Here is a 27064-nt window from a genome sequence, read left to right as displayed (position 1 = left end):
TACATGTTTATATCAATTTTTGGATGAAAATCTTTATTGGAGGAAAAAAAATGGAAAAGATTTAACGGAGAAAGAAACGAGAAACAAAAAATTGAAGGGAAAAAAAATTCAATTGCCTTGTCCGGTCGACTAGACTGTCTTTTGATGAAAGCTACAGTGCAACCGTTGAAGTGGCTCATGTCAGATTAAAGAACTTGCCTTTTTTTTTTACTCAGATTTGATAAAAAAAATTGATGAATCGTTGGAAATGCTCTAACTATTTATTTCGTAGTGTTGATATAAATATTTTTTTTTTATCAAAGTTCAAATTTTTTAGTAGATATGCATAAAATATGCTCATTTTTATTATTTAAGAAATAAAAAATACTTATAGATATTTATTTGCCAATTTAATAAATAAACAGGACAAATGATTCATAAATTAGGAATAAATCAAGATAATTTTTAATAATTAAATAAAGGTCACATTGACATAAATACACAAGTCATTTATGGCGGTGTTTGGCAACTGAGGGTAGAAGCTATTTTAACCTCTTGGATATTTTAAAAAGATGGTTAAAAATTCACTCTTTGCCTCTTTTTTTAAATTTTTTTTAAAAATATATAAAAAATATATAAAAGATAATATAATCTAAAATAAATTAAAAATTAACTTTTGATTTTTTATTTACTTCTCAAATTGACCACCAAAAAAAAAAAAAAAACCTTATTGTGGCTGAGGCTAGAGCACGTGATTGACAGCTATATTTTACAGAAGGTAAAAGGGTGATTTTGGCCTTTGAATTGGAAAAAGGAAATGATACGGAACCTAAATTTAGAGTTATAGTGATATGACAAAGTTTGAAAAAAAAAATAAAAAAATTAGCACAAAATATCATATTACAGGATAAGGGGTTGTTTGGGGTGTCCTAAATAAGTACACTTTTTATCTTTTTGGACTAAAAAATTGAGGTTGAAAATATAGATGTTTTGGTTAACTTTTTGACTTTTTATAAAAAAATGTGTAATAAAAAATTGTAAAAATTGATTTGTAGGGAACAATTCAAATTGAGAGTTGTGGAGTCGTAATTGTTGACTTTTGGTGAATAGTATTAACTTTTTAACTTTTTGAGTAACTTTTTAACTTTTTTATAAATTCTCAAACTTGACCTACGTCTCACCCATTAAAGTTCATTTGAAGCTCACTCATTAGGACAACTACAGTGCACATGTTAACACATTGTTAGTGTTAGGTGTTATCAGTCAGTGGGCTTGTGTGAATTTTATTCTATGCAATGGATCTGCTAAACTATATATTAGTGGTGTGGGTTAGTGTTAGAAACTAAAGTGTAAGTTAACTGTGGCTATCATCAGAGGGTGGGCGGGTGGACACCAGGACAGTGTAGTGGGTTGGGCCCATTACACTTTTAAATTATTTATTTATTTTATTTATTTTATATATATATATTCTTAACACATACCTTAATATATATATATATATATAATATCACCACTCACTCACTAAAGGGGTTGTTTGGGATGACCTAAATAAGGGTTAGTTTGTGATGTTCTAAAAAAGTGTACTTTTTGACTTATTGGCTTATATGGGTTGGGTTTGGATTGGGTTTGATGTGATGTGTTAGAGAGGTGATGTGATGTGATTTAAATAAGATGATGTGACTTAAATAGGATAGTGACTTTTTGACTTTTTGTATTATTTAGGTTATGTCAAACTTAGCCTAATGCTGTGTTTGGTTGGGGGATTTGGAGAGGGATTTGGAAAGGGAAAGGGAAAAAGTGTGTGAAACTAGGTGAAATGTAAGCATATTTTATTCTCATTTCACCTAACTTTTCCCTTTCCTTTTCCAAATCCCTCCTCAAATCCTCCTACCAAACACAGCGTAAGTGTACTTTTTGTCTTTTCATGAAAAGATGTGCAGAAAAGTAGAGAGATGATGTGATGAAAAAAAGATAAAAAGTGTGTACTTATTTAAGATAGCCAAACTTGACCTAAATTAACAAATTCTTAATATATATTTTTAAATTTTATTTTTATTATTTTTTATTATATAACATATATTTTAATACACATTTTTAATCATTTTATTATGAATATTTTTAGAGCTCTCAATCCTTTTCAAAAAAGGAGCTGCAGCAACAACTTTTGAATCTAGCCATCGATAAATTTTCAAGAAAAGTCGTAACCCGTGCGACGTCATCAGCAACTTTTTTTTTTTTTTTTTTTTTTTTGACAAAGAAGCTGCACGTGGAAGTATTTTTAGTCATTTAATTATTCTAATATTGTTTTAAACATATTTTTTACGGCAAATTATCGATACCTTTCTCGAAATTTGACTAAAATACGGATTCTCTTTGAAATTTAAGAAACTACATCTCGCTCCTTGAAATCTATATTTGCATAACAAATCATCCCCTCATTTGTTAGGCAAATATAAACTTATGGGGTAATTTATAATTTCTCAAACTTCAAAAAAATCTGTATTTTAGTCAAATTTCAAGGGATGTTAGTAATTTGCCCTATTTTTTAATATAATAATTAAACGAAAAATTTAACTCATCTCCTTAAACATAAAAATTAAAAATAATTTATTAAAATAGTCAAATGGCTAAAAAGCTTAAAAAATAATCACTTTCCAAACAAGACCTATTTATAACTCTGATAAAAATAAATAAAATTTAATTGATTATAAATCATTTTTACTATATATTTTAGATAAATTTTATATTATTATTTAATTTTAAAACTAATTTTTAATTATTTATTTAAACCCGTGCATAATACTATCAAGGTCACCTTTAACCCAAAGTAAAAATAAAACCAACTAATATTTTCAAAAGAAAAGTGATGTTTTTTTCATTTATTTAGTAGCTTTTGAATACAAAAATTGCTAAAATTTATAAGTTATTGACACAAAATAAAATTAAAATGAAACTAACTAAGATTTTAAAATGAAAAGTGATACTATTTTTTTATGGGGCAAATTACACTAACAGTCCCTATAATTTGGGGCTCGTGTCATTTTAGTCCATGACTTTTCAATTGTGGCATATTTGACCTTAAATTTTGAATCTTGTTCCAAATAAGGATTATTGAATATACCATTACTTATATTCAAGGACAAAATCATCAATTTGATAAAATATAAACTAATTTGACAAAAATAAATATCAAAAAAATATTTTTAAAATTTTAAAATTATTTCTATCTACCAAAGATAAAATTATGTAAAATTGATAAAAAAAAATTAATAAAAACTACATGATTAATTTTTAAAAATTAATTTTACACAATCATCATCCAAAAACATAATAAAAATTGATGTGGTAAAAAATAAATAAATAAATGTCTAAAAGATATATCAATTTTATATAATTTTATTTTTAGTGGATAGAAATAATTTTTAAAAATTTAAAAATATTTTTTTGACATTTATTTTTGTCAAATTAGTTTATATTTTATCAAATTGACGATTTTGCCTTTGAAAAATTCAATTGTATCTTCAATTGTTTTATTTGGAATAAGATTCAAAATTCAAGATCAAATGTGTAACAATTGAAAAGTCAAGAACCAAAGTGACATAAATCCCAAACTATAAAAACCGTTAGTGTAATTCACCATTGTTTTATTTAGTAGGTTTAGAATACAAAAATTGTTAAAATTTATAGGTTATTGACCTAAAACAAAATTAAGAAATAAAAAGGTGATCCATCGATTTATTTATTTTTAATTAAATAGTTTTATAATACAAAAATTGTTAACAATTATTAGTAGCAGATACAAAATAGAGTTAAAATTTATTTAATAAGACGTCATAAATGCTTATTTTTTAATTACACAAATTTAAATTTTAAAAAATTATAGTTGCCATTTATCTCTTATCTAATTTTTAACTTTTAATACAACTTAGTTCTTATTTTTGAGGGTTTTTTTTTTTTTTGTTACAAATTTAAAAAATTATATGACATTTCACTCTTATCCAATTTTTAAACTACTACATTCTTCTATTATTCTATTATTAGAGTTATATTAGATTTTTTTTTAAGATTTATCTTATTTTATTTTTAAATTTTTAAGTTTCAACTTAATTTCTTTTTTTCAATCTTCATTTGATGTTTACTAAATTTCTCTCTATTTCATTTTTCTACAATTTATTTAATTTTTTCTTTCTATATTCTTATAGTTCATCCTCAAATTTAAACTTAATTTTTTTTTATCTTTATCTTATATTTACAAAATCCACTCTCGCTCTTGATTTTCAGTTGAGTTTATTCTTTTTCAAAGATTTATCTAATTTTCGCTTTCTATATTCATCTGCAAATTTAAACTTTATTTTTTTAATTTTTATCTTATATTTATAGAATTTCGCTCTTCATTTTCAATTGAGTTTATTTGATTGAGTGTATTTCAAACAAATTAATTAGTCCTACATATTTATATAAACATAGTAAACTCACTCAAATATATTATTTAAATGCCCATCTAAATTAATATTACAGTATTTAGTTAATTTTTAATTGGTTTATTATTGTTTATCCTATTTTATTACTTGCTTGTACATAGCATGAGTTTTACAGTGGTTAATGTTATATTGAATAATAACTTACCAAATGAAAAATGAAAACATGTTATTAAGGCCTTGTTTGGGGTGTACTAATAAATACACACTGTTTATCTTTTTATCTTTTTTTCATCACATCACCTCTCTACTTTTCTACACATCTTTTCGTAAAAAGTAAAAAAGTACACTTATTTAGATTATCCCAAACCACCCCTAAGCCTTCGTTTGGTATAAGTTAAAATGAGACTTTTTAGCTAAAATAGTCACAAAAAGACAAATAAATTTTTTGGAAAGATGGTCAAAAGTCAACTTTTTTACTTTTTTAACTTTTTGGCTTTTTTTTTTTTTTTGTGGGAGGGAAAGTGGCTTTTAACCTACTTTTTAAAATGAGCCAAAAAAAACTTTTTAACTCAATAAGACAAAATATCATATCCAAATCATAATCATTTCATTTTTTTTTCTCATAAAAGTCAAAAAAATCAAAAAGTCTATTCCAAACGAGGCTTTTTAACCCTAGGCTAAAATAACTAAAAAGCCAAAAAGTCAATCCATATCCCAAACGAACCCTAAGTGTTTATAACAAATTTTTATTTTTTAAACTTTTTTTTTTAATTTAAAAAGATAATGTATTTAAAAAGTTACCAAAGTAATTAATGTTTTATCAGTGAAAAAGTGAAATAGTTTGACATATGCCTATTTTAGTTTAAAAGTCAAAAAGTTATTAAAAAAATAAAAAATGTTATAATTTATACAAAAAAATCAAAGATTTCTTTTTCTCTTTACTTTTTACACATCTTTTTGTAAAAAATTAAAATCATTTCAATCATACTAATTTTTTTATCTCATATTTTAATTAAAAAAATAAAAAATTACTAAAATAATTTGTTGTCAAACCAGACCTAACTAATTTTTTTTAAACTAATAAATACAAACAAGTTTTTGATTTCTTAATATTTTTTATTAAAAAATTGACTTATTTAGGCACACCCCTATCTGTCTTCGCTTTTCTAATGATAAGATCACATTGAAAATAATTTTTTATTCCAAAAAAAAAAAAAAATTGGAAGTCACACCACTTACTACAAAAAGAAAAGGGCACATGCTCATATTAAAACGTGGATAAGTATTGATAGCTCTCATTTGAAGTTCTGAAAAGAGTTCTACTAATATGACTGAGATTTACATGTGTTGTGTGCATGTACTTATGTTTTTATTTTTATTTTTTTTCTTGTCATATTATTAAAAAAAATTTTAAAAATTTTTAAATTAAAACTCTCCATTATAAAACATTTACATTAAACATTCTCTAAAACTAGCATCTACACATTATTTTATTTGTTCTATATATTGTTACCATTTTAAGAACATCATATTATATGATTAAATTGGGTAGTGAGTTAGGCAGCTGCATCCAAATACTTATCTCAGTCCCACTAAGTTTTCTTTACGAAAAATTATAATTCAATAATATTTTCAAAAAATAATAAGAAATTTATATAAAAATAATAATTTTAATTTTAATATTTACAAAATTTACAACTCTGATCTGATTTTTTTTCAAAAAAACAATTCAAAATAGACTCAAAGAACAATATATATTTAAAAGCTTCGACAAGAGAGGGTTCGGTAATGGTGGAGGAAGATTGTGGCTACTACAGAAAAGAAGGAAACATAATCTCATTATAAAAGAGATAGTGTAAAGTTTAAATATTGGTAGTAGTAGAATCGTAAATCCAACCCACATCGTTCATAATCTAATTAGAAAAGAGATAGTGTAAAGTTTAAATATTGGTAGTAGTATAATCTGCACCACAATCTCTAGACCAATGATGTATAAATTAATTACACTAAGATTTTTTTAATTATTAAAAAAATCATTTTAACGTATCATTTATGAACTTATACATATTGACCTACTCAAATATGAAAATCGTACAAATACATTATTTTTGGAGAAATCTCAATGGGTCTATAAGAAGTGAAATTGATATATTTTTATAATTGAGGGAGTCAAATATATTGATTCGTAGATGAAGAGAATAAAGTGATATTTACTAACAGTTAAGGAGGTTTCGGTGTAAATAATCCTTCCTTTTTTTTTTAATAAATTACATTAAGCTCTTTTAAGATTTGAAAAAATGAGTTTGATATATTTATACTAACCTTTCTTAAAATGTTAATTCAATTTTTTTCAATTATTTATTAATCATTCAAATATATATATATATATATATTAAATTTCATCTATTTTACACCTAAATGATAGCATTCTTGTTTGTTCCTGTACATCACATGTATTCCGATCATTTTAGTCTTATTAAAAAAGAAATTAGTGTAATTATATCAAATTTTCGAAACTTATTATATTTTTTATATACCTCAAGGGTGGCTAGTGCAATTTGCTCAAATTTATATACGGAATGATATACCTTGTTGTGATACTATTAAACCACTTAATTTACTATCTTAACTCATAATTTGAAAAATATCACTACTACTTATATCATTTTAAATAGACTTGTGGGGTCTAACATGAATCTTATTTCAATAATTTGAACTGTTATAAAACTATTTGTGTATACCATTCATAAAATAAAAATAAAAAAATTAACTCGATTTGATAAACATAATCTATTCAATTCATTGTGCTTGTTTTATAATAATAATAATAATAAATAGACAATCAATATATTTTTTTAAATAAATTATCTTTTAAAAAATACAATAAGTTAAACGTATTATAATTATCAAATCGACCTAATTTTTTTTAATGAATGATATAATTTAAGATCTTACAAAATAAACGATTTAAATACTGGTAGTAGCATCTCTGAGCTGGCTAGACCACCAAGAACAAAAGCTCCTTCATATGTTAGACAACCTAACTTTAGCACAGAGTGGATCGCGTCAATGAAAAGTCCACTCTATGTGGGAATGTACTATCGCAAATGCGGGATACGATCCCGCATAATGTGAAACAATAACCGAAAGCATCAAATATCACTCAGCTAACCACGGAACAGCCAACCACAACTATAAATAAACACAAACTCATCAAACTAGATACACAAGCATTAGTATTCAAACTCATTGTCCTATTAAGCATTCTTGTACAAACACTGATTTAGGAAGAGTCTCCAATTGGCACCCAAGCCAAAATGTTCTTCATTTGTACACGGTAACGCAGGGAACAGTCGACAAGTGAGAAGATGTTTTCCGTTATGTGGCAATTTTTTTTCCCACACCAATATTATATCAGGTTATAATTATGTGACAACCCTATAATTTTTTAGATTATTAGTTTTATTTAAATCACATTATCTTTTTACTTTTTTGAACGTCTTTTTATAATAAGTAAAAAAAGGTCAACTTATAAACCAAAATAAAATGATAAGGATTCTTTCCCATCTATAATCTGGACTAGAGTGCATTGTTTAGGCTTGTGAGGTTCATTACAAGTCTTGTTTTAACGATCCAAATCATTTATTTTGTTGAGCACTTTGTTTATTTCACCACAAAAAAAATTAGATCGATTCAATAATTGCACTTGTCAATTTATCGTGTTTATCACTAAAAAAATAGTTAGCAATTTTTTTAAAAAAAAAACCATTTATTTTTTGTTGACAAACACGATAAATTGAATATGTTACAATTATTAGATCGGTTTAATTTTTTTTTTTATGAATGAAATATACGAAATGTCTAACAAAATGAATACTTCAAATCATTGAAACAAGACTCCTAATGTACTCACAAACAGGGGCGGAGGCAAGGGAGTCAGGAGGTTTTGGCCCATCCAACTTTCTGCAAAATCTCCATTTTGTATGTATGCTTTGCCAAATTTTTTTTATATATTGCATAACCCCCCCCAAAAAAAAAAAAATTCAATCCAACACTCAAAAAAAATTGTAAAGACGCTAATGTAGTAGAGTTACCTTTCAAAAAAATATTTATAATAATGTTATGGTGATCAGATTTTCTTGTTATGTATTATTTATTCTTTTATGTGTCAGTGCTATATTAATATCAAATATGAGTGGTTAAGGTAATCACATTATTGTAGTTCAAAAAACAAATTCTAACATTATTGAAAAATTTTAATCCGGTTCATGTTAAAGACAATAGTTTACTTGTGAGTTTCTATAATTTATTTAATGGAATCACTTGTAAAACTTTATGTATTTAAGGATATTTTATAATAGATTAATTATATTAACATTACCTTAACCTTTATCTATAAATTCTTACATTTTGACCTCCTTAACCATAAAATTCATACAAATAATATTTAATTAATACTAATGTCTTATAATTTTATTGGTCAATTTGGCCTCGATTGAGTAATATTTAATAATGATTTACTCAAATAAAACTTCAAAGGATCCATTGATGGCTCGGTAGATTTATTCTATACCTTCTCTTTGGCGAAATGACTCCCTTACCAAATAAATCCTGGCTCCATCCCTGCTCACAGATTCATATAATGTCTTCCAATTCAGATTGTGGACTATAGGTAATTTGCCTCCAATCACAAAATATCATAACCCATGGATAAGATAGGATTTGAATTCTCTCAAGTTGGCTGTCCAACTTGAGAGAGTTCTTGGGCATGACGGGTTTATTTCAGAATCGAAGTGTTTCAAATTATTCAAGATTTTCAAAAATTGATAATTATATATTTGAATTATATTTATTTTTAAAAAATAAATGACAAATATAATTTAAAAAATAGTCACTCATTTTTTATATTATAAATATAATTGAAACATGTAAATATTATTGATATATCCAATCGTTTTAATTTATTATATAAATATTTTACTCGATAAATTTTAAAAAATAAATTATTCATCCTCAAACGGACTCACCAAATTCAACCGCACTGTGAAATTGAGATGGTCAAATACACAAGTGAAAGTGATACATCTTTTCTAGTGAGCGTATCATAGACATGGATTAGTGTGGGGAGGTGTGGGAGTGGTGGGGCCTACTACAGCCCACCTAACAACCCTTTCTCAGCCATTGAAGCATGCATAGTATAATATATATAGCTCTCTGTATTTAAGACAACCATAGAATAGAACATCAATCACGGTTTTTTGTGCTTATCTGTCTAGGCTTTACTAGTTGAAAAATGTCGCAGATTCGACAGTTAGCAGATACCAACATTGGATCGCAACGAACTAGCAACATCAGCATTTCAGATGATGTGTGGTCAACTATGTCAACTATGCTTTCTGCTTTACAAAAGTCGGCTACTCCTCCTCCTCCTCTTCTTCTTCTTCTTCTTCTTCTTCTTCATTTTGTAGTGAAATAATATGAAATCTGAACTGGGTTTTGCTTATTTAGTCAATTTAGTTGTTGAATGTGCTATGACCGTGTTCTTATTTTGTTATTCTATTTGGGTTTTATTGAATATTTTCATTTTCTTCTTCTTCTTCTTCTTCTTCTTCTTCATTTTTGTAGTGAAATAAGATGAAATCTGAACTGGATTTTGCTAATTTAGTCAATACAGTTGTTGAATGCACTATGACCATGTACTTTTGTTGTGATTCTATTTGGGTTTTCTTGATTTTTTTTTTCATTTTGTTCTTTCTTCAGGGGGGACCTGGACACGGTCAAGCATGTCATAGAGTCAATTGTTGAGCCTTTGATTCGCCGAATTGTAAGTGCATGACAAACTAGTCGGTACAATACATATAAGTGTATAACATGTTTGTAGAAATATGTGAATGGCTGTTTGTGTGTATGCATGTGTGAACGATAGCAGAGCCAAAATTCTCTTGGGGATGAAGGGAGATCTATATAGTTTTTTATGTTCATTCGATGACAAGTTGAAAGATTGATATGATAAACAATTCAAGTTGGACTTAGATCTAACAATATATGAACCCTTGATTTGAGCCAAAGGAAATTAAGAAAAGAGGAAGAAACATAAATTCTAGTGCATCTGTGTATTTATGCATTCTTGCCAACAAAAATTATAGTCAGTAAAAAATTGAGCTTAACCCTGTATTTCATTGTCCTCCTTGAGTTATGTTGTCCATCATACTATTGATAAGAAATGCTGTTGTTAGTTGAATAAGTCCTTACATGGTAGGTAGTCATTAATTTGGCGAAATATTTTATTTTTTTAAAACATTAAACATAGTTTGCCAATGAGGGTGATTCTCCGGTCCATAGTGCTTGAAGCTGCTTTTTGCAGGAGTTGAAAATAAGTTTGCTCTCTTAGTGGATCAGCATTCTATGGGTGGATCTGCTATCAATTGTTTTGGGTTGCTCTAAAGTGTTCGAAGGCACTCTTTATACCAGTGTGCTTTTATCGATTTCAAATCTTGAAGTTACTTGACTGAGAATTCACACGGTCTACTTTACAGAACATATCCCAAATTGAGTATCTGTTGTTGTGTTTGATACTGCAATTTGCATGTACTAATTTGAAAGCATGAAGGTGGTTGAATGAAAATTTGAGAAAGGGCTTACTTTGTAGATGGACCCAAGTTCCTTACAAGCGATATTAACTTATTTGTTTTGTGTCAGCATGCACTTGTAATATTCACATCAGGCATATACTAGCTTCATGTATTGTTTAGCATTTGTGTTCTATTTATGCTAAACTAATGTTTATCTCTCCAAACTTGAAGTGAAACTTGAATAGAATATGAATATTTGGCAATATTTATGTTTACAATTTTTTGTTTATATTTACAAAAATCTTGAAACTACAAACAAAAACAATTTATTTTTGTTTTCCAAAACTTGTAAACAGTTTACAAAAATTAATAATTTTTTGTAACCACAATAAAGTTGGTCTCACTACTTTAGGAAGAAGAAAAAAAAAAGATTCATTCCTTCCTTCTTCTCCCACCCCCTCCTGCCATCACCCACCACTCATTACCACTACCGGCCACTGTCAACAGTGACCACCTTCGGCCATCATCTCCCACCTTCGGCAACCAACTCTCCAGAAACCACCTTCAACCACTACCTCCAGCGGCCGAGCACCATTTCCAACTGTTGGAAACCATCTTCGGCCACCACCTCCCGTTGCGGGCAACCGCCGCACCTCTAGTGCTTAACAACAACCTTTGATCACCAACAAACAACCACATCTGGCCACTACTTGCAATCGTCGACAACCACCTTTTCCACTACCTCCCTCCGGCCACTCATTTCACTTGTTTTCAAAACAAAATTTTAAAACACGTTTACCAAATATGTTTTTTATTTTTATTTTTATTTTTTTTTACCAAAAATAAATAATAAACTGTAAACGTCACCAAATAATATCTTTCCATTTGTGTTCTATTTATGCTAAACTAATGTCACTGTCTCCAACCTTGAAGCGAAACTTGAATATTTAACCTCATTGTTATTGTTTTACTTGCGTGTTTGCATGCCCCATGAATTTGAAAATATTCCGTTGTTATGCATAGCATTTGATGGATGATGGTTGCTCTGTACAATTGTTAGCTCCAAAAAATGACCACATTTTAATTTTTTTTCTCTCTTTCTCTCTCTCTCTCTCTCAGATAATTATTGATCAAGCCTCATCTGAATTATCAGAAATCTGACTGCGTTAATCTGTTTTCCAGTCTTCACAAAACCAACTACTTCGGGTCCTAAAATAATCTTTCAGCATATAACTGTAGTTGATTTCTCATTTCTGGTTTTCTTGGTACTTTTAATTATGCCCAGGACCAGTGACTGACTTATAGATCCTTGTTTTGAGGTATAAATACTCCAATTGTAAATCGATGCAACGAGTAAATTCAATACAATGTTGAGAACCCACACCATTTTATGTTTTTTGGTTCTACAAATTGTCACTAATATATCATTGATGCTCTATATTTGTTACAGGTAAAAGAGGAACTTGAACCCGTGAAGGAAAGGATTTTAACTAGCATGAACCAGTAAGTGATAATATTAAGGATCAAATATGGTTTTGCTGAATTTTTCGTGAATTGTTTCCATTTTTGTGCGAAAACAGTTTTCGAAACTTTTTTATGTTTCCTAAAAAGTGGGTTGTTTTTGGAATTTTCTGGAAACAGTTTTCAAAAACAGTTCATTAAGCCTGTTTGGTAATGTTTTTGTTTTTAGTTTTCTATTTATGTTTACAAAAATTTTAAAAACTGTCATATAAACTTGTTTGGTAACTTTTGGGTTTATAAATAAGTTCTCTCAAATTAAAAATTAGGGTGAAAACCATAAACTCGAAAAAGGTGTTTACATTTGTTTATAAACTGATAAACGCAGAAAGGAAGCGGAAGGAAACGCAGAAGAAAAGCAACAGGAAGGGATGGGTGCGAGGTCAGGAGTTCAAAACCCAGGAGCTTCATTCTGTAGCAAAAGCAGAAGGAAACAAGCTTTTCTTTTTTGTTCAAACCAAACATGTTCACAGTTTTGTTTTTCTAAAAATAAATAAAAACTAAACAAAAATTAGTTTACAATTTTTTTATAAACATAAACGAAAAACCTAAATGTTTCCAAACGCCACCTAAACAAGTTTTCTGTGTTTTTGGAAAAATGAAAAGAGAAAAGGGAAAATGAAAATACAACCAAACAGTTAAGATTTTGTTCTCTTCTCTTTTCTCCTAGTGAGAAGGTGGTCAAGTTTACCCACCCTTCTCTCTCAAAAATAGTGAACACCCTTGTCAATGACTAATGTATAACTGACGTATCCTTGCAATTCTTATTCAGGAACTCTGGGAATAAGATACATTGTTCTGAGCCGAGAAGAATGCAGCTACGGTTCCTAGACAAACTCCCTTCGCTGTTAGAGACAGGATGCCACATTAAAGGAGAAAACTGTAGCTCTGCCAGAATAGGTTTATTTGATGATAAAGAGCAAGTTGTCACATCTGGGCCTGAAGCCTCTGCAAAAGTAGAAATTTTTGTTCTTCGGGTAGATCCTGATAAGGATGAAGAACATGAATGGACACAGGAAGAATTCAACTTAAAGATTGTTAAAGCTATTCTAACTGGAAATGCATTTCTCAATCTGAAAGAAGGCATTGGCTCATTAGATGAGATTTCTTTTGCGCATAGAGCAATTTGGATGAAAAAAAGTGAGTTTAGGCTGGGAGCACGAATTGTGGATAATTTTAATGGGACTAAAGTAAGAGTAGCAAAGTCCGAGTGCTTCTTCTTAAAGGATTTCCGCAACAAACGTAAGTGGTTCTGATTTGTTACATTTTTCTACTATCCATTATTCGAAATCTTGTATTTTAGAAAAGAACATGGGCAAGAATTGGTTTGTGATGATGCTAAAAAAGTTTGTGATGTCTATACATTAGACCAAACCAACCCAATTCTATATTTCCTAGTCTTACCACACATTCATTTAAGAATTATCATCCCAGTCATACTCATTTTATGAACGTGTTATTTCTTAGTTGCTTAACATTTTGTTCTGTAAAGCATTTTGTTCTTACAGCTGTTATATAAAAGTTTCCTTTTAATTTTGTAGGAATTCATTGATCACTTACCAGATGCACCCTCCAAGTACAGCCAACCTATTTTGATTTTATAGATCATATCATCTCCAACCTCACCATCCTTATTAATAATCAAACCTTGGTAACGAAAATATTTACTATTTTTATCTTCTGATTTTCAATCTTCACTTCTCCATTATTTATATTTTTAATGCCACTAAAATTACATTTCATATATTTAGTTTTATTTCTACTGATTAAAAACTATTTTGACCCTAGTGCTTCTCTCCATATTTCTAAACAAAGACCTTCTAAGGTGGTTGATTTCATATCAGATCAAATTCAATCCAAGAGAAGGCTATAATTGAGATGTCATTCTTTAATCCTGTTGTTGGTATTTTGAAGGTGTGTCATGAAAGTAGGAATAGTAAGAATTGATTGTCTGGTATCTGTTTTTTGTGAAGAACATAAAATGGGATGCTCACATTGAACTGTTATTTTCACACCATATAATGTCTTGTAGTACATGTCATCGTGTATTGTGTAAGTCTGTTAGTTTCCATCTGACAACTTCATAATTCTTCAAGGCTTAGTATTTCTGGCTCTCAAAAGACAATTATGTTTTTTTTTGAGTTTTCTAGGCTTCATACCCTGAGTCTTAAATGATGATTAAATAATTTGATTTGCCTTTTTGGATTGCTTAGAGTATCAGGGTGCCCACATGTTGCAGACTGTACATTCTAGGCTCTTAATTCTTTTTATTTATATTTATATTTAAATTCAATTAATTTTGACTTTACATTAAAATTTCTTTAGTTTAGTAACATTTGTTTCTTTCCCTTCTCTGCCTATACATCATTAAGTATTGTTCATGTTCTTGTTCTCTAGTTTCCTATCATAAGTCATAAAATAATTAATGTCAGCTAGATGCTTTGTCTAATAAGCTCTTACTCCTATTTACCCTATAGCTTTCCTTTATTGAATAATTCTAGTCATAACAATGAAACTACATGTTCTATTAATTATAGTAACCTTTTTTCTTGACTTGCTTGCTTTCATTCATCCTTAAGAAGCCTATGAAACTGAAAATAGCGAGATCAGAGAATGAGGTATTCATTACACAACATGAGTTAGTAAGGGATTGGAAAATGTGCACTATAACTTCCCCTTTTTGTTTGCAGGGGATGAGAAGCACCGCCCCCCATCTCTAAATGATGAGGTATGGAGGCTAGATAACATTGGCAGAAGCGGACCTATTGTGAAGCGTCTAAGTAAGGAAAACATCAAAACTGTGCAGGATTTTCTGGAAAAGTTTGTTATGGACCGTCAGGGCCTCCGAGATGTAAGAATTTATTGCTCTTTCATAGTTTATTTACCTTTGACTGCTTGCTTGTTGTATACCCTGCTTATTGCTATTTTGTGGGTCATATTAAATGCAAGGCACTGCCTTCTATAGACTAAATGTTGCTTTTGAAGTTTGAGTTGTTGATACACTTGTTCCAATGCTTTTTAAAGTTTAATTTTGCAAATTCTGTTGATAATTTCATGATCGTGCACTTCCTCTTCATTATAAACACTGAAAAATCAAGTGGCTTATCTGTTGCTCAAGAGAATGGGCTAAGGGACAGTATTTCTCTCATGATCTGTGGATATCTTCATATATATGCTTAATGTGTTTTCTGATTATTACACCCCAAGTTGTATCTGTGTTGAACATCTATCAATGTGGCCATATTTTTACCCTCATATTAAAATGTTATTACGCTGTAATATGCGCCTCTATTCATGGTAAATGCAGACATCTGTGTCTTTGTCTTTGATGTAGTGTTTTGTAGAGAAAATGTCATGCTGATGAAGTTAAGGGGTGAAATAAGCATTAAACTGTCACGACCCATCCACCCCAAACAAAGATAGGGTAGTTACCAACCAGTAGCCATAAACTACCAAAGGCCTAGCTGAACAATTCTATAGTAATCCTGATGAAAGTTGGGGAAAAATTATCGCCAATAGCAGAAGCTTTAAAAAAAATTTAACTGTTTAATCCTACAACATCCATTTAGAGCAAGTGCATGGTAGATGAAATGAAAGGAAATCACTTCTTATTTATTATTACAACATTCTAAACTGGTCATAATGTAGTATAACTTAAAAGAACTGGACATCTCATTTATCAAAAGGTCTTGACAACACATTTCTCTCTCAAGAAGGCAAAACATGCAGATCTGCATGTCATTTTCATGTACATATATATGCACAAAGCTGGCACAAATTTGATTCACCTTTTCCACCTACATACATATAGGGAAGAGGGGTGAGCTAAAGCCCCATAAATAGCATAAAATCAAAGCCATAGAATGTATGGATATCTTCATTTGTATGATAATAGTATAGTTGAACTAAGAGGCTTAATCAACTATAACTAATCAACTTTAGAACACGACAACGTCATATACATTTCATTTTATAGGTTAAACAGACCCACACACATATGGCAATGGAGATCTCAACCACATGCTCCTAGTACATATTTTGTCCCCTAATAGCCAGGACCAACTGAGGATGCACGTGTATATTCTAAACATAGATAACATAGGATATCCATTGATCTCAAGCATTTCAACACAACTATAACAAAATATAGCTTTAGGTTTCAAAATAGAAATTCAAAGCTAACTTTGAAGAACTAAGCTAATTTTGAAGAAACACTACTCACCTGGAGTTCTCGAAAGTAAGCTAGATGTGGGTACTTGTATCAAACCCAATATGCGGCAAGCCCTATGAGTGCCACATCACCAAAACCCCACTCCTGTGGCAGACCAATAAGGCACCACGTGGGCATATCACATGCTTGATACATGGCGAGCCCTACGGGCACTGTGCGCCAAGGCACCATGCAAAACCAAGACTATATACTTAGCTTAAGTGGGAGCATACATACAAGTCCAAATATATCTAAATATGAAGAGCCCTGCAACAGGCAGCACGATGTCCCCGTAGGGCCCATGGTCCTTCATACCTCGCTCCAAGACCAAACAACAATATAATCAGTCCTCGGTTCACTTGGACTTGGACTGATAAACACTGGCTCTCCTAAACATTGAGATAGGCCCGCAGCCCATTCCCCTACTTGGTCGCTTGGAAGGGAGCCCCTGACTCTCCTAAACACTAAGGTGGGCCCTAGCCCATTCACCTACTTGGTTGCCTGGGTTGGGAGCAAGACCCAGGCACTATTGCTCGGGATCATTAGAGGATATTGGACTGGAGGCCAAGGTCATGGGATCGTCGAGATGGTTTTCTTTTTGCTAAGACAACTCCATCTTGACCAGGCTTGGAGAAGAGGCAACAACAATCTTACATTCATATCATCCGATGCATATATAAAATGTTACTTCCCGCCTGCCATGAAATGTTGCTCTCCGCCTGCCGTCAAGCCACAGACAGCAAAAAGGCTTATATCACTTCTGGCAAAGTTAAGGAGAACGAGCCACCTGTTCAATAGTTTGCTTGGGCTCCAATACTCTTGTGGCCTATATAACGTATCGTATATGCAGCAATTAACTTCACTTCACCACAACAATACTCCGTAATTCTAACACACTAAGTCTCACACTTAAACATTCCCACTTACATTCTACAATAGTGTTCAAGGTCTATTACTTCCAACCTCTTCCTCTCCAAGCTTGCCTTGGCCTCCTCCTCTCCACCTCCGGTGATCTCAGTCCATTGAAGTGCCTGCCATCTTCCTAGACTATCTCTAACCACACCTCTCACCCGCACTAGTCCATAAGTTTATTGGCCTACATAACATAAAAAGGACAATGCACATTGGTACGATTCTCAATCAAACAAAATTTAGGGTGACAATCTTAATTGAAGAATTCTTTCTCTCAATCTAAGTTAATTTACATAAAATTGTCTAGCACATTAGACCAATGTAATTAAGCACCTTGATTAAGGATTTGAGAGCACATATTAGCATACTATATTCAAAGGAGAATTTTCTCGATCTTATACCTCTAAACTTCAATTCACTTCATAACAAAGCATACCACAAAGGATTTCAAATATCAAAGAGACTAACTTTACTTAAAGCATTCAAACATAGAACGAAGGCACGCATATTTCATGCAATAACACTGAAGTTGTTACAGAAACAGTAAACCAAATCAAAATTACAGTAAAATTCAAGCTGTTTATATATTTGCATTCAATTAGATAGATGTATTTATATAACCTTGTGATATTTTTGTTGACACTTAAAAACGCTTTCAACACTCCTTTCTGCTGAAGGACAAAGCACGTTGTTTTTCTTCAGCCTATAAAAGTAATCAAATTACTTGTTTGTTGGCACCTATGCAGATCCTTGGCAATGGCATACCTGATATGAAATTGGAAGGCACCTTGCAACATGCTCTTAGCTGTTAACAACTCGACAAGAGGTTTATCTACCCCCCTCCCAGTTCTCAACAAAAAACTCGTGTAGTTTTCGATGCTGTTGGACAAGTAGTGGCAAAAGTCTCTGGATGCCATTGCATTCCTATTGATAACTTGTCTGAAACAGAAAAGGTACAATTTTCTTACCAGTTACCACCTGAAGTTTCTTCTTTCTGTCCATATTTTCTCTTATTTCTAACTTGTTTCGATTGATTATGGTATTAGGCTGATGCCCAGAAATTGGTAGTATCTGCATTTGAACACCGGGGTCAAATAGTCCCTTATGATGATAATTCGCCCCCAAATTTAACCTGGATGGAGAGTCCTAGTAGTCCTAATGTTGGTACACCTCACATGATTGCTGGATATGATTGTACACAGCCAAGTACTTCTCAGGGTATCGTCTCATTGAATAATTCCATTGGAACTTCTCAAACGATTGGTATTGGCGATATGGAGTTGACATATGGAACCTTGGAATTTCGATGTGAGCATTCGCAAGCCACATGCCAAGTTCCAAATGACCAAATGTTGGATTTTATGTCAATGTGTCAAGATATTGGCAAACATTTTAATCAATTTTTGGACGAGTCTCTGGCTGTTGCCATTGATAAAGCCCAAAGAAAATGGTTAAAATTATCTGTGGTGCTGAGATTCTCACTGAGAAAGAGGATTGAGGTTGAGGATTTGGATCACGAACGGAAAAAGCAGAGACTTCATTAGTGGACTGTGCAGGAAGAATGCTTCAATTTACACTCCATATATAAGATTTCTAGGTGCTGCCCGGTAAGGATTGTGAGCAGTTGTAGTGTGTGTCGAATTTTTTTTTTTTTTTTTTTATAGTAGATTTGTATAATATATAGAGTTGATTGTTTATAAATGACTATGATAAATCACAGTTATGTTTTGATTAATTTGTCAGTAAAAGGTAGCGCTCTTGTTTGGATGTAGTTGTTTTACTACCTTTCTAGCTTAAAGCTCCTCAGTTGGTATTTCTTAATTTCTTTATTTTCTCTGTGCTTTATGTCTAGTAAGGCCATGTTTGCTTGGGCGGACTGGATTAGCATTTCCATGACTAATTGTCCTAGGACTACGAATCCGTTGGATTATGTATCCTATCTTAACTAATATTTAAGTTTAAAATAATTAGTCCGTACTTTAATTGTTTAACCAAACATCGGATTAATAATTTTATTGGACTATTAGTCCAATCCCAAGCTCATGTCCACCCAAACAAACATGGCCTAAAAGTACTAATTATGCATGCTAAACATGGACAGAATTTAGCACCGATCTGAACCTTTCGGTTTTGCTGGTTGCCGAACCGAAACCGACTACATGTTACAGTTTGGTTTTATCAGTTTTTTAATTTAGTATAAATTAGTGATTCAAAGGAAGAGAGATGGTGGGGGGCAGCTCCGTAAATGTTTCCTTCTCTAATTGCAAAATGTATAGTATTGACCACCAGATTAGTTTGTACTATTTTTCAAAAAAACAGATTATGAAAACAAAACCAAACAGAGTAATTGGAACCGAAGATGATACATTAATGAACAGATATGGACGCTCAGAATAAAAAGATTATAAATACAATTTGTAATGAACATTTTGATTCTATGATCAAATTCCTTCATAATAAAAGTGGAAAGAGAATGAACTAATATACATTTTTGGGTAAACTATCACTAGATCATAATAGTTGGATTTAATTCTCATAAAGTTTTATTGAAAATAAGTTCTAATATAATCGTCGCTAAAAATAATTTTTTGTGACAATTACAATTATTTTGCTTGTCGCTAAAAATTAATAATTAGTGACTTTTTCTTGTCACGGTTTTTATAAATTGTCGTCAAAACTTATAATTCGTGACGTTTTTGTGTGACGAATTTTTCAAACTGTTGTTGAAAGTTGAAAATTAATGACTTCTTTTGTAACTTTTTTTTAAACTGTCGCTAAAACTTATAATTAGTGTCATTTTTTGTAACAAAATTTTCAAACTATCGTTAAAAATTAACAATTAGTGACGTTTTTAACAATATATAATAAAAAAATGTCATTAATTATCATAAGATTTATTGGACAATAAGTCCACTTAATAGTAAGGTTTACATGTAAATTTACATTTTTCTTTTCCTAACAATGAGGTGGAAATGAGTAATTGTTAAAATATACAGATTATCAATCCTTTTCCGATTGAATCTAATTATAGAAATGAACGCACACTTAGGCTCAGTATGTGTTTAGTTGGAAGATTTGGAAAAAAATTTGGAAAGTGAAAGGAAAAAAATATGTAAAACTAGGTGAAATATAAATATACTAGCGTATGCCCGTGCCTAAAGGCACGGTGTAAATAATTTTAAGATTAAAATGTAGTTATAATTTATATGTATTATGTTGAGATTTATAAAGTTTGTGTCATTTTTTGTTAAAGATACTGAAAAAATATATTGAAATATCTTTCTTCTTAAAGAACTTATAACAATTTTGCTTGTATTACACGCTCTACAAAACTCAAATAAAATAACAACTCTCCCTAATCTTAATGCAAATTAAGAAACTCACATATAAGATTTAAAGTTATATTGCATATCAAAATATAAAAGGCAGTAAAAAAAAGTGTAAACACTGAATAAAAAACAGAAATAAAGTTATACTGTCATACACCAAAAAGGTAGGTTAACACTTTACAAAAAGTGGGTTAAAGCTTTACAAAAGATGTATGCTTTACAAAAGATGTGCCACTAACATGTCATACACCAAAAATTATATTGTCATACACCAAAAATATGTATGCTTTACAAAAGATGTGTCAATAACATGTCTTCAAATATGCGTTTGCCCAAACTTCCTCCACATTACTTTCCAAAAAGTCTTTGTATCAACTTTTATGTATCCCCAATGAGGAATATGCACAACAATCTGGTAATTTGTGGAAACAAAAAAAAATATAAATTAGTACATTTGTTGGAAATATACATGTAAAAATACTTTCAGATTGAAATTACCTTATTACATCCCCATCGAAGCAAGGTAGTCGTATTTCTCCTTTTAAGCTCCATGGATTTTTCGGTCCAATCCTACAAAAGTCCAAATTTCAAATTATTATTAAATTGAATTTTTTTTAAAAGTTATATAATCAACAGAAATAAATCTACGTGGTTACCTTCAAAAAAACGTCATTTAATCTGCATAGAATACTACAGCAATACTTCAGGATAAACAATATTTGTAGTAGAATCCAAATTATCTTTAGGGAGGAGAATACTTATACGATCAAAGGATGTACATCTAGACAATGCCACATATAATTGCCCATGGCTACACACTGGTATACGCAAATCAACCCCAACAAATTTCACAGATTGTCCTTGAGATTTATTAATGGTCAAGGCATATGCCAATCGGACTGGAAATTGACGTCTTGTCATTTGGAAAGGCATTTCTGAAGAAGATGGTGTCAAAGATATCCTTGGTATAAATGCCAAATTGCCAAACTTTTCTCCAGTTAAAATTTGAGCTTCAATTATGCGAGTGCCGCACCTAGTAACCATCAATCTTGTACCATTACATAGTCCATCTTTCAGTGCAATGTTTCTCAACAATATTATAGGACAACCCACTTTCAACTCTAACTTAAAAGTTGGCAACCCAGGAGGATCCAATGAATTTAAATATTCATTAGGATATCTATTTGTAATGGTAGGATCAATTTCATTATCTTCGGACATTTTATCTGCTGCAAGATAAGTATATAATCTCCCTGGAAAGATATTCAACGCAGTAGTATTAATGTCACTAACATCATCGTTACGCGCAGACAGAATTGTGCGTTCAGTTAAAAATGTTGGGGTTGACGTCTCTATCATATTCAATTGTGGATAAACTGTAGAGAGTAATTCATTCAAATCTTGACATTTGTGTATTGTTGATGGAAGGTTAACGATTTCTTGAGGATTGGTCCCAATCTAAAAAAAAATAAAATCATTGGATCAAAATGTATCTCACATACATTTTGATACATTTTTCAAAAAGCTTTGTGCCTTATTATATAGATATACACTTTTAAAGTAAAATCAAAATTTATATTTTACAAATTTAACAGCAGATGAATCGGATCGGGATAGGGGCACACACCCACTAGTACACATATATGCAGAGATTAACACAGTATCAAATACAATTAATATTAAAAAAACATATATATAAAAAACCAAATACGAAAACCAAGAAGCACCTCAGGAAGCATAGGCCACGAGTTTGAATGAATTAAATCCATAAAAACCCCTTAGAAAGAAAGAAGAAAGAAAGAATGAATGGAGGAGTTACCAGATTGGGGTTTTGGATGTGAAATGGGTGGATGATGGAAAGAGTGTGAAGAATCAGGAAGGACATGGAATGTTCTGGCTTGGAGGTACGTAGGGATTACAGGGAAGAAGAGAGATGAGTTTGAATTTGAGTTTGCTCTTCTTACAATCATAACTGTACCTCTAATTGCCATTGTTTTTGTGTGGTGGGTTTTCTTTGATTCAGGGACTGTTGTTGTGATGATGAATGAATTGAATTTTAGCCTCTGTTTGGGGAGGGCTTTTTCAGGTTTTTTTGGCTATTTTAGCCACAAAAAACAAAATAGGCTATTTTAGCCATAACAAACAAAACATCACATCCAACCTATAATCATTACATTCTTCTCTCACAAAAAAAATCAAAAAAGCCAAAAGCCAAAAAGCCCTTCCCAAACCAAGCTTTTTAGCCCAGGCTAAAATAGCCAAAAAAGCTAAAAAGCCAAAAAGCCAACCCACTTCCCAAACGGATTAGTTTAGTTTTCAGTTATAAACGGCTCTACTATACCCATGAAACTAGGTGCCCACGTGGCAACAGTGGGTTCATCCATCCAATTTATTATTCTCGCGGCAGTGAACACGACTGCACGACGATGACGCACCAGATCCCTATCGTCCCCGAATCAATTTACGGATTGCAGACCCTTTACTTCAACGAGTTATTTACCATTGCTTCACACCACACGAACCACTACACTTTTATGTCGTCTTTTCGTACAAGATAAAAAATAAAAATAATAGTCAGATTTTTTTATTATTATTCTGACCCATAAAGTGTATGTATTAGAGTTCCATTTAGATTTGTCTTTGGAGTATTTGGCACATATTATTTCTCTATTTTTTATATACATTTTTTTTTGTAATAAATAAAAAAAAATTATAAGTTATATCCAAAAAAAAATTAGTAGACCTCGTTTGAAAAGAGTTAAAATGACTAACTCGTTTGATAAGTGTCATTTTTAGTCAAAAAATTATTAAATTTTTAAAAAAATCAGCAATTTATATCAAAAAGTCAAAATTTTTATTTTCTCTCTACTTTTTACACATTTTTTCGTAAAAAGTCAAAAAATCATCCCAAATATATTAATTTTTTTTATATCACATTTTAGTCAAAAAATTACTAAAAAAACCTGTTCCCAAACTAAGTTTGTACAAAAAATCAAATAGGCTAATTTAGTTAATAAAATAAAATAGTTTTGTTTGGGACGTTGGTTGGTTTTTTAATTTTTATCTATTTTAGTTTGGGTTAAAAATTCTCGTTTTATTCACCCAAAAAAAAATTCTCGTTTGAGTTGGTTTTTTTAGTTTTTTTTTACTTTTGTAAGAGAAAAAGCGATACAATTATAGTTTAAATATGACATTTTGTCTTATAGACTTTTTAACCTATTTTATCTTTTGTGACTATTTTAGCATTTTAGCCTCTCAACTTAACATGCCAAACAAGGATAATGTCACATTCAAACTATAATCATTTTACTTTTTTTTTCTCATAATTATCACATTTAACAAATAAAAGTCAAATTTTTTTCTCAAACAAAATTAATATATTCAAAATAAATTACACAAAAAAATTTTTTAAAAATCAAACTAAATTAACTCTTCTCAAATGAAGGCTTAATTGCAAAAAAAAAAACCTACCAGCTTTATTTCTGGGTCGGATAATTTGGTGCGAAACCAATTTTGCATGTTTAGTTTATAAATTATGTTGAAAATTATAAAAAATTTATTTCTCAATAAAAATAGTGGGATTTTAGACACAGACATATATATATATATATATATAATAAAGTAGAATAGTTTTTAAATCTTCAACATATTTTTCTCTTATTAGGACATTTTGATAGTTCAGATCTATTCAAATTATAAAACAATAGCTAAGATATATTTTTAAAAAAATATCCTACATGGACATTTTTCACTTTCCCTCTTCTCTCTCTTACTTTTTTTCTTTTCTTACCTATCCTTCCATGATCTCACCTTCCTCCCTCTTTCCGTTTTATTTTTTTATTTTCTCTCATTTTTATTTTTCTCTTTAGTTTTAATTTTTTAATTTTCTCTTTTTTGTTCAATATATTTTGCATATATTTCTATACAATGTATGTATGCCTGTAATACAATAAGCAAAAGCATTATTGTATGTATGCCCGTAGAAATTATATGTATGTCAGGCACATCTATCTATCTAGCTATATATTCTATAAGCAAAATCGAGTTTTGTGAGAACTCTAAAATTTTATAATAAATTTGTGAATTTATCAAATTAAAAAATAAATTTAAATAGTATTTGAATTACAATTATATTCTAATCCTAACATTATTTATATCGTGCCTTCAGACATGAATATAAGCTATTATATATATATTTAGTAAGAGTTTTAAGTATAAGCAACATTGCTCATAAAATTGGTAGTTTAGCAAGTTGGGTGATGGCAACGGGTCGGGGCAAAGTAGGGATCACCCTCCCCATACCCGATCTCCGATGGTGAAAATTCTCCCGTCTCCAGTCTCGATCCCCGACGGGGAATCTATCACCGGCCCCATCCCTGGCCCCTACCCCTAACGAGGATCGGGTTTCCTGACCCCGAAAATTCCCTGTCCTAAAAAAAAAAAAAAAGTGGAAATCAAATAATGAACAACCAAAGCAACTACAATGGCAAACAATCTCACCACAGAACAAACCAGTTGCAGAGCCAACCCCATTTTCCATGTACTATCAAAAATCAATACTCCCTCAAACTCAACCTACTCAATGATGAAGAAAGAATAAAACAATAATAAAAAAATGAAATCTTTTAATTGAATAAAATAATGAACAGTGATAATAGGATATTAACAACAAAAACAAAAACAAAAACAAAAAAACAGATCTATAGAAGATAAAGTTTGAACTGGATTAATTATGTGTGGATCTATAAATATTTTATGTATTTATACAAAGAGATCTTCAAATTTCAACGTAGATCCAAAGATGAAAGCCATGAAGGAGACCTTACAATCGACAACGAGCAAAGGTGAGACCGCACCCACGGATGCGACATGGATGGGCGTTGGTGCTTCGCCTCAGATCCACACTGGTTTCACTATTTCGCATCGGTGAAACCCGATTTTGGATCTATGTTGGTCTGTGATGGTAGCTTCGGCGAAGGTGTGATTTGGCGATTAGAAGCAAACCAATTTCATTTTAGGAAAGAATGAGGGAGATCGGAGTGATAGGAGGGTTTTAGAGAGAGAGAAAAATCGAGAGAGTGACAGTGAGGCTTTGAGGTTGTGTTATGTAACTTATGAGGGTTTATATATATATATATATAGGGCATAATAGCAATTTCATTTCAGGGAAACGGGGACGGGGACGAGAACAAGCCCGGGCCGGGGTTGGGGAATGTATCACTATCCCCGGCCCGAACATTATCGGGGATACATTTTTTAATACTATCTACAGCCCGTCGGGGGTATTTTTTGCGAAAAAACCGTTCTAATCAGGATTGGGGGGCCGGGTCCCCGTCGAGCTGCATTCAAATTGCCATCCCTAGTTAGGATTAAAATAGTCAACAATTTAAAATATTCACTTAGATCATTTTGTCTATTTTTTATACGTCTTTTCGTAAAAAAATTTAAAATCAATTAAAATAGCATATTCTTATACACCTTCTAAGAGCATCTTCAATTATTTACATTTTCTTTCATCAAATTTAAATTTGATAAGAAAGTGTTAAAAAAATCATCTCTAACGCTTTCATCAAATGTTCATCAAATTAAGGAAAAGTCATTATTTTATCTGTTATACAGGAAAACAACCTAAAAGGGGGGATGAATTGGGTAATAAAAAATCCAGCTAGAAAATAGATTTCAAGGACTAAGAGATTAAATGCAGTAGATAATAATAAGTACACAGAAAATAAAGGAAAGGAAAGAAGAGCTTAACACAAGGATTTATAATGGTTCGGTTCACAGGCCTACATCCGCTCCTTAAGAGACTTCTTTGAGAATTTCTTCACTAAGAATCAATGCACCACCAAGCTTCTCCTAGCTTGTGGATTTTTACAAAGGACTTACTTTAATCTGATGAGGACCTCTCAACTAAATGCCTCACTTTACAAGTGTTTCACTCATAAAATAAGGAACAATAACAAGAGGTACAACTGTCCTCTTTAACAAATATTCTATCTCAAAAGATGGATATGAAAGTGTAAGCTCACAGGTAATTTAAGACTCACTCAAATATGAAAATAGAAATACAATTGAGTGTATTAAAGGCTATTGATTGCTCTTGAATGCTCTAGATTTGTTGTA

General features: G+C 30.8%; 1 protein-coding gene and 1 long non-coding RNA gene across 4 annotated transcripts; one reads left to right on the top strand and one right to left on the bottom strand.

The window, feature by feature from the left end:
- Positions 1–9492: 9492 nt before the first annotated feature.
- Positions 9493–19379, top strand: LOC114303009 (calmodulin-binding protein 60 A). 3 transcript variants are annotated; one of them, XM_082866525.1, is made up of 9 exons: positions 9493–9809; positions 10161–10224; positions 12423–12475; positions 12819–12872; positions 13263–13732; positions 14032–14141; positions 15181–15341; positions 18359–18565; positions 18659–19379. In XM_082866525.1, exons 1-6 carry the CDS (start codon positions 9694–9696, stop codon positions 14040–14042), a joined length of 768 nt encoding a protein of 255 aa, XP_082722651.1. In that variant the 5' UTR covers positions 9493–9693; the 3' UTR covers positions 14043–14141; positions 15181–15341; positions 18359–18565; positions 18659–19379. The 3 variants fall into 3 exon arrangements, with proteins under 3 accessions (XP_082722651.1, XP_082722649.1, XP_082722650.1); XM_082866523.1 differs by lacking the exon at positions 14032–14141; XM_082866524.1 differs by lacking the exons at positions 12819–12872; positions 14032–14141.
- A 1687-nt stretch (positions 19380–21066) lies between these two features.
- On the bottom strand, positions 21067–21535 carry LOC145823469 (uncharacterized). Its single transcript, XR_014365753.1, has 2 exons — positions 21440–21535; positions 21067–21353 (listed from the first exon to the last, which is right to left on the bottom strand). It is a non-coding gene; the product is annotated as an uncharacterized LOC145823469 (long non-coding RNA).
- Between the last annotated feature and the right edge of the window lie 5529 nt (positions 21536–27064).

The sequence above is a fragment of the Camellia sinensis genome, chromosome 4 (assembly GCF_055761805.1).
Source record: "Camellia sinensis isolate YWXY chromosome 4, ASM5576180v1, whole genome shotgun sequence".
NCBI lineage: Eukaryota > Viridiplantae > Streptophyta > Magnoliopsida > Ericales > Theaceae > Camellia > Camellia sinensis.
Note: the sequence above shows the minus strand (reverse complement) of the source record. Positions and strands in the feature narration are given on the sequence as shown.

Excerpts from the sequence above, each read along its gene's own strand:
- LOC114303009 (XM_082866523.1), top strand. The coding sequence starts at position 9,694 with ATGTCGCAGATTCGACAGTTAGCAGATACCAACATTGGATCGCAACGA. Across the intron at positions 10,225-12,422 it reads AGCCTTTGATTCGCCGAATT|GTAAAAGAGGAACTTGAACC; the intron begins GTAAGTGCATGA and ends TATTTGTTACAG. Across the intron at positions 13,733-15,180 it reads AAAGGATTTCCGCAACAAAC|GGGATGAGAAGCACCGCCCC; the intron begins GTAAGTGGTTCT and ends TTTTGTTTGCAG.